At 37.7% G+C, this 15,423-nt stretch overlaps 1 protein-coding gene across 1 annotated transcript in view; it reads right to left on the reverse strand.

Moving 5' to 3' along the window:
* LOC140161813 (death-associated protein kinase 1-like) overlaps nucleotides 1–15,423 on the reverse strand; it is a 33,164-nt gene that overhangs the window by 13,081 nt on the left and 4,660 nt on the right. The window contains exon 5 of the mRNA XM_072185111.1: nucleotides 7,503–7,614. Within this exon, the coding sequence (XP_072041212.1) occupies nucleotides 7,503–7,614 (112 nt within the window). The remainder of the gene's footprint in view (nucleotides 1–7,502; nucleotides 7,615–15,423) is intronic.

Below are 15,423 nucleotides of genomic sequence, written 5' to 3' on the forward strand. Positions count from 1 at the left end.
GCCTTCTGAGGATGCAATATATCTAGTTTATTGTTTCTTTTCTTTATTTATCTTTATTACAGCAACTCCTTAGAAATAGATCCTTGTGTTATCAAGTCGTCCAAAAACTACAAAATGGGGTTCGGACTTTGTAATAGAATTCAATGATTGTTGACAGCTGCAAGTTTCGGAGCAAGGATAAATGTGACCATCCATCTCAAACCGCTCGTAAAGTCGGCAAATTGAATTTCGAGTTACAGTCCAAAATGTGCATAAAGCTTGTATTCATAATGTACCTAATAATTGTCCTACAAGTTTCTAATTTCAGTCCAGTCATATACCAATCTTTAATCCTATTGTTGAAGAGGATAATAAGCTTATACTTATAGTAAATAGCTTTAGTCTTTGTTTGCTTTGGCTAAACCCTGTTCAAGTGGTGGGTTAACCAACAATTAACAATGAGAGGACATTCCTGAACCTCGTTGACTTGGGGATGATTTGAAGTGACCGCCAATTATGACCATTTGATATTTAATACCAGCAATGTAGAAAAAGAGATATATTGTAGCACCAAAATAATGTACCTTTTACTGAAGGAGCAAAGTTTAACAAGCCATAACTCCACTTCTGGATATCGTTTGAAGTCAAATGATATATCATTGTAAAGCTTATGATATATATTTTCTAAACATGGAAGAAAACAAAATTGACCAGGGGCCGACTTTACGAGCGTTTCGATGTGGATGGTCACAAATGGATAACGTAGTCTTCAACGCTGTCATGTCAATTATTGAAAAACATCGTACCACCTACAGTCTCATCCTCAAACAGTGTATAGGCAGGTTTCATCAAGGGGGTGACACTAAATTCACGGTTGTTCTATTAGCAACGCAAAATCTATGAAAAATTCAGCTGGTTTACAATCTAGAAAGTGAGGCTAGTTATCGATCCGTTATAGCTCGTTATGAATAATTCATGTTCGACCCTTTGGATCATGTTAATTGAGTTTGGCAAATAACAACGTTGTTAGTTTTGCGAACTTTGCCTGTTCAATGAGAGTATAGCACGCCCCCAATACATCTGGGCACAAACCAGGCGAAAACGATCCAGTTTAATGAAATGGCGGACGGGTATTCCCATCAGGCACCAGTGATATGTTTTTTCAAAGAAAGTCTACTAATTTGATATGAAATGACATTTTGCAGTAGCAAAGTCAAAATTAGGACTTGCTGTCAATAATATGAAGGAAATATGTGACAGAGGCAAGGTGAGAAATACAAGTAGTATTTAAGTTATAATAACCTTTGATACCCGACCTGACCTTCCATCATGGCGCCATGATTCGTTTTATGTATTTCTATTATGCTCTCAAGTAAAATAAAATACCAATCTGCGCTGAGCAGACAATGTTACTTGGCTCCCAGCATGAATTATTGATTTTATACTGAGGTAAAGAAATGCACAGTGTATGTGCATGATGTGCAAGCATACGCCAAATATTTACGGTAAATCTGAATAGTGGTCACATGGTGACATATCATGTGTTCGGGAAAACACGTGGCAACATTTTAAGATTTCAGGCTTGTTTACTAGTTAATTGCCATTTGTACTCTTTATTATTTATCTTTGTTAATTAACATATATTTTAAATGCTGATAAATCGTGGTTGGCTGCCCATGATATCTGTTAAATTCAATGTTTTATGAATATAATTCTACCACGCAGAGGGGTCACGCAGCAGAATTTCACATCACCTGACTTATCTAGATTTCGAAGCTCTGCTCTTCAAATTCATGTAACTTTCAAAGTTTATACATTTAATATATTTAATAAGATACTATTTTTTTGTTATAACCAACTGGTACACGAAATATACTAGCTTATCACCTATACAGAAAGGTGATTATCAGCCTTCACTCAGCAAATTCACATGCCCGGCATATATGCAGCCATTCTCCGTCTGGATAACATGACTGTCGCCCTCAATACGTCTGGGCGCAAATTTAAATAACAATACGCTATTTACATATCAATGTGGCCTCATGCTAATTTCTAGCGCCGCTTCCAGGCCTATTCCGTGGTTTCATGTACGCCACGGGTCACTAGCCCTGGAGGCACAACAACGATATAGAGGCCCTGCATCAGTTTATCGATTGGCTCCAAACAAAGGATTTGAACCGGTGTCCTTCACCGTAGTTATGGCGGAGTGCAGTCCATTCAATCAAATGTTGTCATCAACCTATTTGATCGTAGTGCAGGGTTATGTGTGTGAGACGAACTGTCACGGTAGATTGCAATCATGCTTTTGTTGAATGCATTTGGTAGTCCGCCATATTTACGGGATGATACGTCACATGCAAGGCCTCTATTGGAGCACGTGAAAATGAAATATCACCCACAGATGAAAGCATGGGTTTCAATAACGCGCCAAAGATTCACAGAGGATGTTAGTTTGTTTGTCCTCCACCACACTTGACTGACTCTCAATGCAGGTCATTTTTATCAACCTTTTAACCTTTCGTGCAAGCGCCCTATACCTGACGATGTTGAGGTTATGGATTACAAATGTTTTACATTATTATACAGCTCTTCAGAAAAAAAAACCCGCTACGGTGAAATCATTTTTTGAAATCAATTCATTACAAACATCACCCAAAATTAGAACTTAGTCGTTGCATTTGTTATAAAATTTCTTGTTCATGTTTGAAACGTCATGATTTTATTATCCCATAGTAACTGTGATACAGACTAGTGGACATTTAGGCCTAAATGAAAAGCCGTACTATTCGCCATAAAAGTAGTGATGTAACAGGATTAATTATCATAGCAATAGAGGTTGTGCATGACGTATCATCCCGGACTACTAAAACAAAAGCATGATTACAAAAGCATAATATCAATTTTTTTTAAAAAAGGCAAATTTAGTTTGGCAGAGGAGGGCTCGAACTCACGCCGCACCGCTATCGTGAATTCTGAATGAGCATAGCGCCTTAGACCGCTCGGCCACACGACTTGTTGGTATCCATCTTGAAACTTTTTTGAACATATAATGGCAACTTCAACATAGGCTTACCACGTGACAAGCAAAGACAGAAAACGTACAATATTTTGGAATTTTATTTGCTTAAAAACATTAATGTGTATTAATAGCGCTCAATTGTTGTTAACTGCGTGTTCTAAATACAGAAATCCGACAATAAATGGGCCTCTACGTGGACAATGCATTATATCGTTTTTGACTCGCACGTGCTCGTATAGAGATCAGTGGTATATAGGCCCTACATGTGGTTCAGTAAATAGTGGAGCCTACGATTTTTCTTGTATACGCGTTCGATGTTTTTATCATTTATATAAAAAATCCACATTAGACCTCAAATTTTTCTTCAGGAAATAAAAGATTATATTACCATAAAAAACGAAACAGTAATCTTTGGCGGGGTCTAATGTAATTTTTACATAGCATTTTCAACGTTTTTTCTATCTTTATTATTTTGGCGTATATAAAATTGAAATAAAATTCTCTGCCTCTTAAACGACATCAAATGTGCCACAATTGGGTATCACGAATCGTAATATATGATGTGCAGTTATATTTTTTTTATACATATGATGCTTCAGTTTTAACACAAAAATATTTCATTGAAAACCCTAGAATGTGCAATAAATTAGCATTTTCACGGTGATACCAACAAGTCCTTGTGGCCGAGCGGTCTAAGGCGCTGGTGATATGTCGATACTGTATACATGACAGCGGCGCAGTGCAGGGTGGGTTCGAGCCCCACCTCTGCCAAACTAAATTTCCTTTAAAAAAAAAAATTCATATTATGTTAGGGAAATGTGGCTGGGAGAATGTATGTATGGCGAAGAGTGGTGTGGTCACAATTTGAGAAGAGATGAGGTCTGACCAACGGCCATTTGCGGAAGTAAAAAGTCACGTCTATAACATGTACCATAGTCTGCCTGTTAGGAAGATGATTAATATCCGGCATATGCCTCATCAGTTACTTGGTATGACTGATTTACTATATAATAGTTCTTATACGATGTTTTAATATTTTATCATACATGTATTGATAAATTGTGGAGCAAATATTATTAAATATCTTCAAGGGTCTATGGTAAGACGGATGTGCCTACTAAGCATGCCGGGAAATACACTGACCTATGTCAATTCAGATCGTAGAGATGAGGTCCGACTTGTGTGAATCGTGACCTTTTTCAGTCGCAATTGCCGGAGATCTAAGTCCCCTGATACGGTTCTAGACTGCTGCCCTCAGTCGTCAACATCTGGATTGACGACTGAGAAAACTACGTGAAAAAAAAGTGACGGATTTTGCAACAGGATTCCTGTGGCATAGAGCGTGCGCAGTTGTGTCCAAATTGACCTTTTGACCGAGTTTGTTGTTTTTAGAAGTTCAGAGCGCGATCTTGTCACAGCGGCGCGGTACAGCGACGCGGTACACGGGCGCTGCTAGTCAGTCGCGCTACGGCGCATAACCAAAGTCGTATTGAATAGTTTTCAGAAGTCCGTCATGATTCGGGCTGTAAGATAATCAGTCGTCACTACGAAGCATGACAGTACATGCGAAGTGTAGACGGCTGATTGGAATTAGTCTAATACGGTTCCATGCAGAGGTACCACGTGACTAGTGAAGTGCGATATATTAAAAAATGGTTTTACCCTTTATATTGCTATGGTAGTTAATCCGATTATTATATCACTTCGCCAGCAAATAATAAGATTGATTGCCCCTCCGGAATTGACGCCCATGCCCCAAGTAATGGCGGAATGAATTATGAGTTATGACCATCACTTGGTTACACTGCACAGTGTCGACACCCAGTATTATCAACATAAACTTAATACTGTGAGCGACGGGCGATTTGTATTTCACCGAACGCAAGAAAAGGAGTCCTATCTGATTGGCTAGAAATCGATCGCTAGATCGCTCAGTGGTGGAGTACAAACTCAAAATGGAGAGATGTATTCAATTCGATTGAAATCAATATTCTATTATTGACGCATATAAAGAAAGTGGTATAATGTGTCCATAATGTACATTGTATTATAGATACACGGGTTCCTTTATATAATTCATTTCTCAAACAGTTAAATATATCACAATTTTGACTTTTGATTTCAAAATCGTTACTTATAAAATGCAGTAAAATATATCCACAGCAAACAGCAATCCCCGCTAATTAGTGTATTGCATTTCGAGTTAGTGTATTGGAAACAAAACCTGGGTTTTACCTGACAACAAATCGAATTTTCTTATAATGGCAACACCATATGTGGTACTGATCATGCGCAAATCGTAGAATAGAAACTCTGCGGCAGGCTCTGTGATATCTCATATCGGGTAAATGGTATGCTTAGCCTGAATCGCTCGGCCTATCTCGAACAAAATCGCCATGCGTAGCTTTTGAAAAACGAGAGGATTCGCCGTACTATCACGGCAATTTTTGACACGAAGATATAGGGATGATGACGCTGTGCACTGTCAAAGAACAAGGATGCAGGCCAGCCATAGATGCCTTTAGCTATGCCTTTAGGTACAAATTCTTGTGAGCAGAATACACCAAATTGGCGTTTTATGACCTTTGACATTCTTTTGTGGCGAGTGACATGATCTTTCAATTCACGCAGAGTGTCCTTGACAGGTTTGACTATGCTTCAGTGGTCATAAAAGAATTCAAAAGATAACCTCTGCCCCAATACTAGTATTCACACGCTATTGTCTGAAACTGCTCCTCGGAAAAACTCAGTTTTCAAAATGATAGGCATAAAACGACCAAAAGATAAATGGGTAACTCCATACCAATTCAAGAAATCTCGTTGCCCTTACGTCATGGATTTTTTTCCTTTTTTGATATCTTGTTCGGGTACCCAAGTTATGCACAAATCCCGAATATTAGCACTTTTGCTCCGTTTCCATGGCAACGGTGGCCCACCGAAAATTGGAGGTTTTCCACCAAATTCTGACCTGGGAACAATGTTGGGTTTTCTGTAACTTGTTTCTCAAAGATAAAGGGTCCAATTTCCATTTCCAACTGCTTTAAATGGACAAATGAGAGTTTTTCTCAAAGTTTGTGAGAAAAAAAAAATGATTCCGACAATTCGTCGCGAAGTACCGGCTCGTTAATTACGGACTTTTCAGAAAACTGCAAAATGAGATGGGGTTTGGCACGAAAGTGCCAAAAATTTGTTGATTTCGTATGGATTTACCCAAAGAAAAGATTTTGCAACTCCCGTTTTCCCTGGAGATATTTAATTTTGTTACTCACGACCCTAATGCGTTCGTTAACCAGCTCTTTTTAAGGTCTTTTAATGATGTTTCTAGCCTTCTCGGTGTTGATGGGGCAGCGGATCTTTAGACTCGATGGTGTTAGTCCATTATCTTTACATCTGTGTGTAAACGTCAAGTGTTGCCGATGTCTAGCAAGTTTTTGGTCTGTGTTTTCTAGATCACGAAAATGAACTACTGCGGTTTGACCGTAACGACTTCTCAATTCACTGAACAGTTTCATCTGTAGGATTGGTTTGGTTATCAAAGGTTTAATTTAGGTAAACAAATCCAGTAAACTACTCACGTCTTTAGCTTTCGCCAGAAAGATGCCGACAAAGCGGAAAACAAGAAGTACACCCGTGCAAGACGGAAAGAATCTACCACAGAATTCAACAAATCAGCAATTACGGAGCATGTCGCTGCCGACAACCATGTTATAGATTGGGAGGGAGCTACAATACTTGACAAGGAAGCAAATCAGTTCAAAAGAAAAGTAAGGGAGGCCATATGGATCAGGAGAAAGGGCCGCCACCATGAACCAGGACATAGGCTCATACACTCTAGATCACGTATATGACTCACTGCTTGTACCATCACACTCTGGGAATGAGGCTACAGCCGGTTTCCGGTGAACCAAGTCACTTTTGAGAAAGCCATCATCCGAGATGGCGAAAGCTAAAGACGTGAGTAGTTTACTGGATTTGTTTACCTAAATTAAACCTTTGATAACCAAACCAATCCTACAGATGAAACTGTTCAGTGTACTAAAAATATATATTTAAAAAAAAATCTCAAATGAAATCCTAAAAGTATATAGAACGGTAGATTTGAAGATTGAAAAAAAGAACATGTCAAAAAGTTTAATTAAAACGAGAATAAAAAACCCGAACATGTCCCTGGACCGTGCTCTCTTTAGTGCCAAAGTCTGACGCTCTATCAATTGAGCTATTTGATTCTGCTATACGAAACAGTTGTTATTATGTCAAATCAATTGATTGGTGTTACAATATACTTAGATGGAATTTATAGCCACCTACCCTGCATGTACATGTAGTGCCAGTATATAGGCCTAGTTGCTCAAACTCCAAATACAAAAGCATCTAATTTTATTGAGGGCGTTTCTTAAGTATATGCTTCTAGACGGGGTTTTACGGTATTTGTTTGAGAGGTTTCACGATGACTTAAAAACAGCAATAAAAACAAAAGCTCGAAACAAATAAATCAACGAAATACCCATTTCAACATCTTTTGACTGGTCTATGTGTGTGCCGATTAGTTGGATCACTGGTTTGATATCTTCTGTAGGATCATGGCAAGCTTTGATGAAGCATAGCCAGTACTTGAGCTGGAATTTAGATTGATACATTTTATAACAGTTTCGTATATTAGTGAGTGAGCTAGACGCCGTCAAATGGGGGTTTGGTACGGGGGGGGGGGGACAAAGCTGCACTGCTACATCATGGGGTACACAAACATGCATGATAAAGTCAAAGTCAAAGATAAAGAAACAAGTTCGTGTTTGACTTCACCTGTCAATCAAACTCAATGACAGTTATGATTGAAATTTCTTAACGCAACGGAAAAACACCCTAAAACATACAAACACAGCAAAAAAACCCGATAGGTTCTAGTAATAGAAGATTTTTCGTTCCTGAATGGATTTTTGTCTTGTAATAGTACAGACAGCGTTCGATATTTTCTGCGATTCCCTTTCGCTGATGGAGGTACGAGAATAACCAACCTCCCCTGTACGCGTTACTAACAAATGACTTAGCAAGTCGCTTCTGGAGAGAAAAGGTAATCGAACTTTGTACATGATCACATTTTTGTACACCATGGAGGTAAAAAAATAATAAAAAGTCTCCGATTTTGACAAAAGATGTCAAAATATTTGTTTTCATGTAACAATTCAGATTGGAAATAGTTTGTGCTATCCAGGATGTTTCGCTTTCTTGGTAACGCAGCAAAATAAGTCAATTCCCATTGAAAACTACAAGAATTGTCCTTGGCCTTTTTGGCTGTGTTACCTAGATAACAACAGATATTGTAGGCTGTTTTTTTTTAAATTTTGAAATGAAGCGAAATATTTTTCCGTTGAACGCTTTTGTAATAACTCAAGAACAATGCATCATGGACAGCTTAAACTATACATTTCCTGATTTTTATGAATAGAGAGATACATTGTTATTTTTTTTTTTTTTGGAATTTGACCTTGTAACAATTTTGATGACTTTTCCCGCCAAAAGCTCCTCCGATTCAATTGCTATCATACATTTTTGTCTATATCATGATGTTAATTAGCTATGGTATTCGCGCAGCGTTCCCCCACCAGGAACCCCACTACATATGGTTTTGTGAAGATACAAACGGAATAATGGCAAACCAATGTTCTCTCTTGTTCAAATGATCCAAGTTTCATAACGCTTGCTTTAAAAAAATATTATTATCATTATTATACTTGAATTGCATTTATATTTACCGGTTTATAAGTACTATTCAGGGGCGTAGCAAGAGCATCAGGGGCCCCATGGACAAGGAGCAGTACGGGCCCTTTTAACCAGGGCGGGGTTTACCTTATGGAGGGCGGGGTTTACCTTATGACCAAAATTTGGAGGCCCCGAACTCATGTGCCGAGGAAGGCATGTGCACTCAAGTCAGTTGCCAAGTTTTGGTTTACGTATAATATAGAGGGGAACTAACATATTTTGTTCCGATGTTACTAGGACATTTGCGCGCAAAGCACGTGAAAAAACTTCAATTTCAGACTATTTTAGCTCCAGATCAACATGAATTTTTTTATTTGAATTGGCGCGAAGCGCGGAAAATGTTACGTTAATTGTTAATTTTGCCCTATTTTGGCCAAAAAACATGCTGTTATTGGGGTTAAAAGAAAGATGCATAGGGCAATTTTGGGGGCCCTGGACCCATCTGGCCTAATGGTAAATTCGGTCCTGCTCTCCACTATCAGCCCTTATTTAATTTTTGCTTTTGTGCTCGGGGCCAAATAGATAGACAAAGACAGAAAACAACAATGGTCCCAAGATTGTGCCTTGGGGACACCAATAGTAATACCTTTTTGATCGGATATTGTTCCTCCAATTGCGGTAGCCTGTGTATGCTCTTTTAAATACACAGTAAAAAATATTTTAAACAACTGTTTAAAATTTGTAAACAACACTGTTTACGCCGGTCACTCTAACAACTTCTGTTCAAAGTTTAAACTTTAAACATCCAATTGTTTAAACTTTAAACATCCAATTGTTTAAAATTTTAAACAATTTTTTAAACAACAGTTTTTAAACATCTGGGTTGTTTAACTTTAGTTGTTTAAATGTACACAGTTGTTTAAAGTATTCTAAACAACAAATGTTTAAAACAAACAGTTGTTTAAAGCTGTAAATGGCTGTTGTTTAAAAACATACATAGTTGTTTAAACTTGTTGTTTAAAAGTTTTTAACATTTTTGTTTGTTGAAATCAATTTACTTGGGAGAATGGGCAAGAAGAACTGACTGTAAAACATGCACATCAGCCCCATACATCTGTGCATGAGCCGTGTGAATGTGATACATTCAGAGGCAAGTGTTTGGTTTAATGTTTGATGTGGTTAAGCTTACACTCGCACTGTACTTGTCACGGCTGCATACTACTGCACAGCTTGCATAATTTAGCATTTACAACACACAACTGTGTGTTCATATAATACTCTATCACATCAAACAATATTTAAACCAAACACTTACCTCTGAATGTATCAATTAGGTCTGGCATTTCCCACTTTTGGAGCAAGTCAATCACATAGTCAACCGCCATGATGATGAATCTGACCCTGATTTCAAGGAAGGAAACCCTCTTTTGCAAAATTCGATCTTTTTAAACAACGTTGTTTAAAAGTTCCTTTTTGGTATTATTCATGAATTAAACACACACTGTTTAAGATTCAAGGACTGTCTTTTAAACAATGTTGTTCAAAGTTTGAACAACATCGTTTTAAACAGCGACATTTTAAACAGTGTTTTTGCTGTGGTAGGATGTAAAGCAAGTAAGCTCCATATCACGAATGCCAATATCATAGAGCTTTTTCAACAAGAGATCGTGATTGACGGTATCAAATGCTTTCCGCAGGTCGAGAAACACTAATCCAGTAGCTTTCTCTCTTCCATGCCAGTCAGAATGTGATCTGTAACATCAATAAGGGTGTTTTGTGTCGAAGCCTGACTGATTATTATACTTGCAAAAATGTTATTTTCCTGTATATAAGTGTACAATTTTCATCAACTGATCTTTCAAGGATCTTTGAAATGATGGAAAGTACCGAAATTGGCCGGAAATTATTTAAATCATCGTTGTCGCCACCCTTATGTATGGGAGTAACTCTAGCCTCCTTCCACTCGTTTGGTACTTTGCCTTTCTTTAGAGAAACATTGCATATGTGAGTTAATGATTTAGAAATATATGCAGTAGCAACTTTGAGAAGATTTGGTGGGATATTATCCATACCAGTTGATTTACATATGGAAATTGATTTCAACTCCTGTAGGCTGCGTTCACATAGAAGTATACTATTCGGGTATACGGTGCACGTTTTACAGGTGCACGCGTATAGCTTAAATCGAACAAGGCAATTTCATAGTACCGGGTCACATAAGGCTACGATCACATAGAAGTATACTATTCGGGTATACGGTGCACGTTTTGCAGGTGTACGCGTATAGATTAAATCGAGCAAGGTAATTTCATAGTACCGGGTCACATAAGAGGGCACTATTCAGACTATTCGGAAAGGCCGTATACCTACGTATAGTAGTATAGTGGGAATCGTGCGTGTTCGATTTTAGTGCAGCGTATACCGTCCTAATTTTAAAACTAAACCATATGTGGGTAAATTCATTTTTTTAAATAGATGCACTATCTAATTCTGCACATTATGATACCTCATTGAATGCAATGTGACCTCAAGAAGTAAAGTTACAAGCATTTGATTAGACGAAGAAAATTGGTAAACTGACCTATCATGCCTATACTCGCTAATCGCTATACGAAATACGCTCATTCGATCAGGCTGAGTTCACATAGTATACTCCTATATGAACTCAGCCTGATCGAATGAGCGTATTTCGTATAGCGAATAACTCATATACCGTATACTTCTATGTGAACGCAGCCTTAGGCTGCGATCACATAGAAGTATACTATTCGGGTATACGGTGCACGTTTTGCAGGTGCACGCGTATAGCTTAAATCGAGCAATGCAATTTCATAGTACCGGGTCACATAAGGCTACGATCGCATAGAAGCATACTATTCGGGTATACGATGCACGTTTTGCAGATGCACGCGTATAGCTTAAATTGAGCAAGGTAATTTCATAGTACCTGGTCACATAAGAGCTATTCGAAAAGGCCGTATACCTGCGTATAGTATAGTATAGTGGGAATCGTGCGTGTTCGATTTTAGTGCAGCGTATACCGTCCTAATGTTAAAAACCTAAACCATATGTGGGTAAATTAATTTGTTTAATAGATGCACTATCTAATTCTGCACATTATGACACCTCGTTGAATGCAATGTGACCTCAAGAAGTAAAATTACAAGCATTTGATAAGACGAAGAAAATGGGTAAACTGACATACTCGCTATTCGCTATACGAAATACGCTCATTCGATCAGACTGAGTTCACATAGTACACTCCTATATGAACTCAGCCTGATCGAATGAGCGTATTTCGTATAGCGAATACCGTATACCGTATACTTCTATGTGAACTCAGCCTTCGCACATAACTTTCTGTGATTTTTGTGAATCTAAATATATTACTACCAATTGATCCAAGGTTGTTACTCATTAAGTCACAGTCGTAATTGGTACTATTTATACTATTTGCATCGATAACTTTGTGTCCAATTGAACAAAAATGATCATTGATCTGATTTGCACGATCAATACTGTCACTCTCATTATCGTTTACAATAATACTTTTACTTTTCTTTTACCAAGACCACCATGATCACGCAGTGTTTTCCAAAGTTTGCGTGTATAATAATTTATTTGAATTATCATTTATAACCGGTCGGAAATGTTCCTTTTTCAGATTACGGTTCAGTTCATTAACTTTGTTTCTGATTTCTTTTGCATGTTTCCAGTCATTTGGATTATTAGATAACGGATTATTTCTCTTTAAATAACCTTGTTCATGAGAAAGTTTTTTAATATTCAGGGGTTATCCATGGGGGAAGATAACCGTTTACTTTTCTGGTCTTAAAAGGTACATGCTTGTCACAGATACCAAGAAACATATTTTTCCACAGCTTCCAAGCATCATCTAGATCATCAATGGCAGTTATATTTCTCCAATCAATACGTGACAAATCATTAGTAAATTCCGATTCATTAAAATGTTTGTAACATCTACTTGTAACCGTTTTTGGCATCAGTTTCACCCTTTTAAACTTCTTACACATTTTTACCAAATAGTGATCACTTACACCATAATATACCACTTCACAATTTGAAATCTCCTATGGTTTGGAAACACAAATTAGATCAATTAAAGTACTCGTCGTTTCTGTAACTCTGGTCGGTTCATCAACAAGTTGTGTGAGTTGGCTATTTGTACAAAACTCATGAACCTTTTTGAGGTATTTTCAGATAAACAATCAAGATTAAAGTCGCCTAATATGACAATGTCATCAGCATTTATACTCGTCAAACCTTTTAAAATACTCAACATAAGAACTAGGTGGGCGGTAAAATGTACACACAAGAATTGGTTTTTTATACTTGGGCTTAATTTCAACTCAAAGTGCTTCTATTGCATCATCATTAAGGTCTTCTCTAGGAATTGCTGTTAAAGAATCTCTTACATAACAAGCAGCTACACCACCATGATCATCTTCATTATGTTCATCTATATATGCAGATCTATCTCTTCGATACAATTGATAACCAGGTACATTCACTTCATTATCACTTACGGTTGAATCTAACCAGGTTTCACTTATTGTAAAAACATCAATATTTTCATCAGCATCAATAAATTTTACATCGTCCATTTTGTATCTCATACTTCGAGTATTTAAATGAGCAAACATGGCTGAGTTCACATAGAAGTATACGGTATACGGTATTCGCTATACGAAATACGCTCATTCGATCAGGCTGAGTTCATATAGGAGTATACTATGTGAACTCAGCCTGATCGAATGAGCGTATTTCGTATAGCGGATAGCGAGTATGTCGACCAGTTTACCCATTTTCTTCGTCTTATCAAATGCTTGTAACTTTACTTCTTGAGGTCACATTGCATTCAATGAGGTGTCATAATGTGCAGAATTAGATAGTGCATCTATTAAAAAATGAATTTACCCACATATGGTTTAGGTTTTTAAAATTAGGACGGTATACGCTACACTAAAATCGAACACGCACGATTCCCACTATACTAAACTATACGCAGGTATACGGCCTTTTCGAATAGCTCTTGACCCGGTACTATGCAATTACCTTGCTCGATTTAAGCTATACGCGTGCACCGGCAAAACGTGCATCGTATACCCGAATAGTATACTTCTATGCGATCGTAGCCTTATGTGACCCGGTACTATGAAATTGCCTTGCTCGATTTGAGCTATACGCGTGCACCTGCAAAACGTGCACCGTATACCCGAATAGTATACTTCTTTGTGAACGCAGCCTAAGGCATGCAGTATATTTTCAGATTTGAAGGGGTGTGAACTTATTTTTGGACACGCCTCTATTATAATGATACCCACACAGTGATCTGCCTGTACACAGATTCTCTATGCATACACAGGAACCGTGTATAGGGACTGGAAACGGATTATTGATAGGTATTGTCAAGCTATTGTTATCAGATTATCTTTTACGACCTGGGCCATATGGAAGAACAGGGGAATACTTAAATTTTCCCCTGAATATGGACCCAGTATAAAGAAGAAATAAACAAACAAAACAAACCTTCGATTACATACGAGTTGCGCCGAGGGCGCGATGTTTGATTTCTTATTATTTACTCATGTTTCCCTACAAAATACAAACACACATCAGAATATTCACATGTTTTCTAAAGTTATGACAAATAGCCTGCTTGCACGAAAGGTCATTAGTTCAAATCGTCCTCCAGACACGCTCCATAAGATATGCTAATGCATGGAGTACGAAGAATTACTTTGATCAATACCAGTTAAACAGGTGATTGGCATTGTACTCCATGCATTTGCATGTCTTCTGGAGCGTGTCTGGAGGATGATTTGAACTTATGATCACAGAGAACCTATTCTTGAGAGGGCACTCTATTCACGTGGTTTCTTTTCAACGCTAAAAGATCACGAATTTTGGTGGTTTGCAAATGAAAAGTGTCCGCACTATCGATTGATTACGTAACTGTTATGAATAATTTATTAGGTTTTTCAATGCAATCGCCTCGACCCATTAATACATATTATCTGTATTATCAAAGTACTTGGAATAGCAATCCGGTGAGTTCACTGAACTACGCCCTAATACTGATGGAGTTTTAATGGCGCTAATCCTCTCCATACACAGTTGAACAAATACAATAGATGAAGGTCAACACGTATGACCTCCTATGTGACATGTTATATGTGATGTACAAAACCTGAATATCATAAAGATCAGTATTCGTTTGTGCATATGAACTGCACGTTTACGTTGCTAAATATTATTCATTATATATTATGACAAATATTGGTATTATGACAATACGGTATATACATTGTATATAAAACGACTAATGGATCCTGCTATCATGGCGTCAGGTCAATGTTCATCATATCCCGTATGTTTCTTAAAATTCACTCATATTTGAGACAAATTGCTGTGCCCATTTTATAGGTGCACAGGTAGATCCGTGTTGTTTCTTATTTTCATTTCTTTTTAATGAAAGAATTAAGGTTTTCCACTGCACGGGGGCCACAAGGGCGATACTAATTTTAATGCTATATTTTCAAAACGAATACGTGTTCCCGGTTGGCTCTATAGCGATTTCACAGAAAAGGTATTTCTAGTACAATGCAGCGTCGGACTCTAGCTGAGAGCGTAGCCTAAGTCATTATAGACTCCAATAATGGCTCTCCATACACAAATGAACAAACACAAAGGAGGGTAGTCTCCTC

Source organism: Amphiura filiformis, chromosome 10, assembly GCF_039555335.1.
Source record: "Amphiura filiformis chromosome 10, Afil_fr2py, whole genome shotgun sequence".
In the NCBI taxonomy this organism is placed as follows: Eukaryota; Metazoa; Echinodermata; class Ophiuroidea; order Amphilepidida; family Amphiuridae; genus Amphiura; species Amphiura filiformis.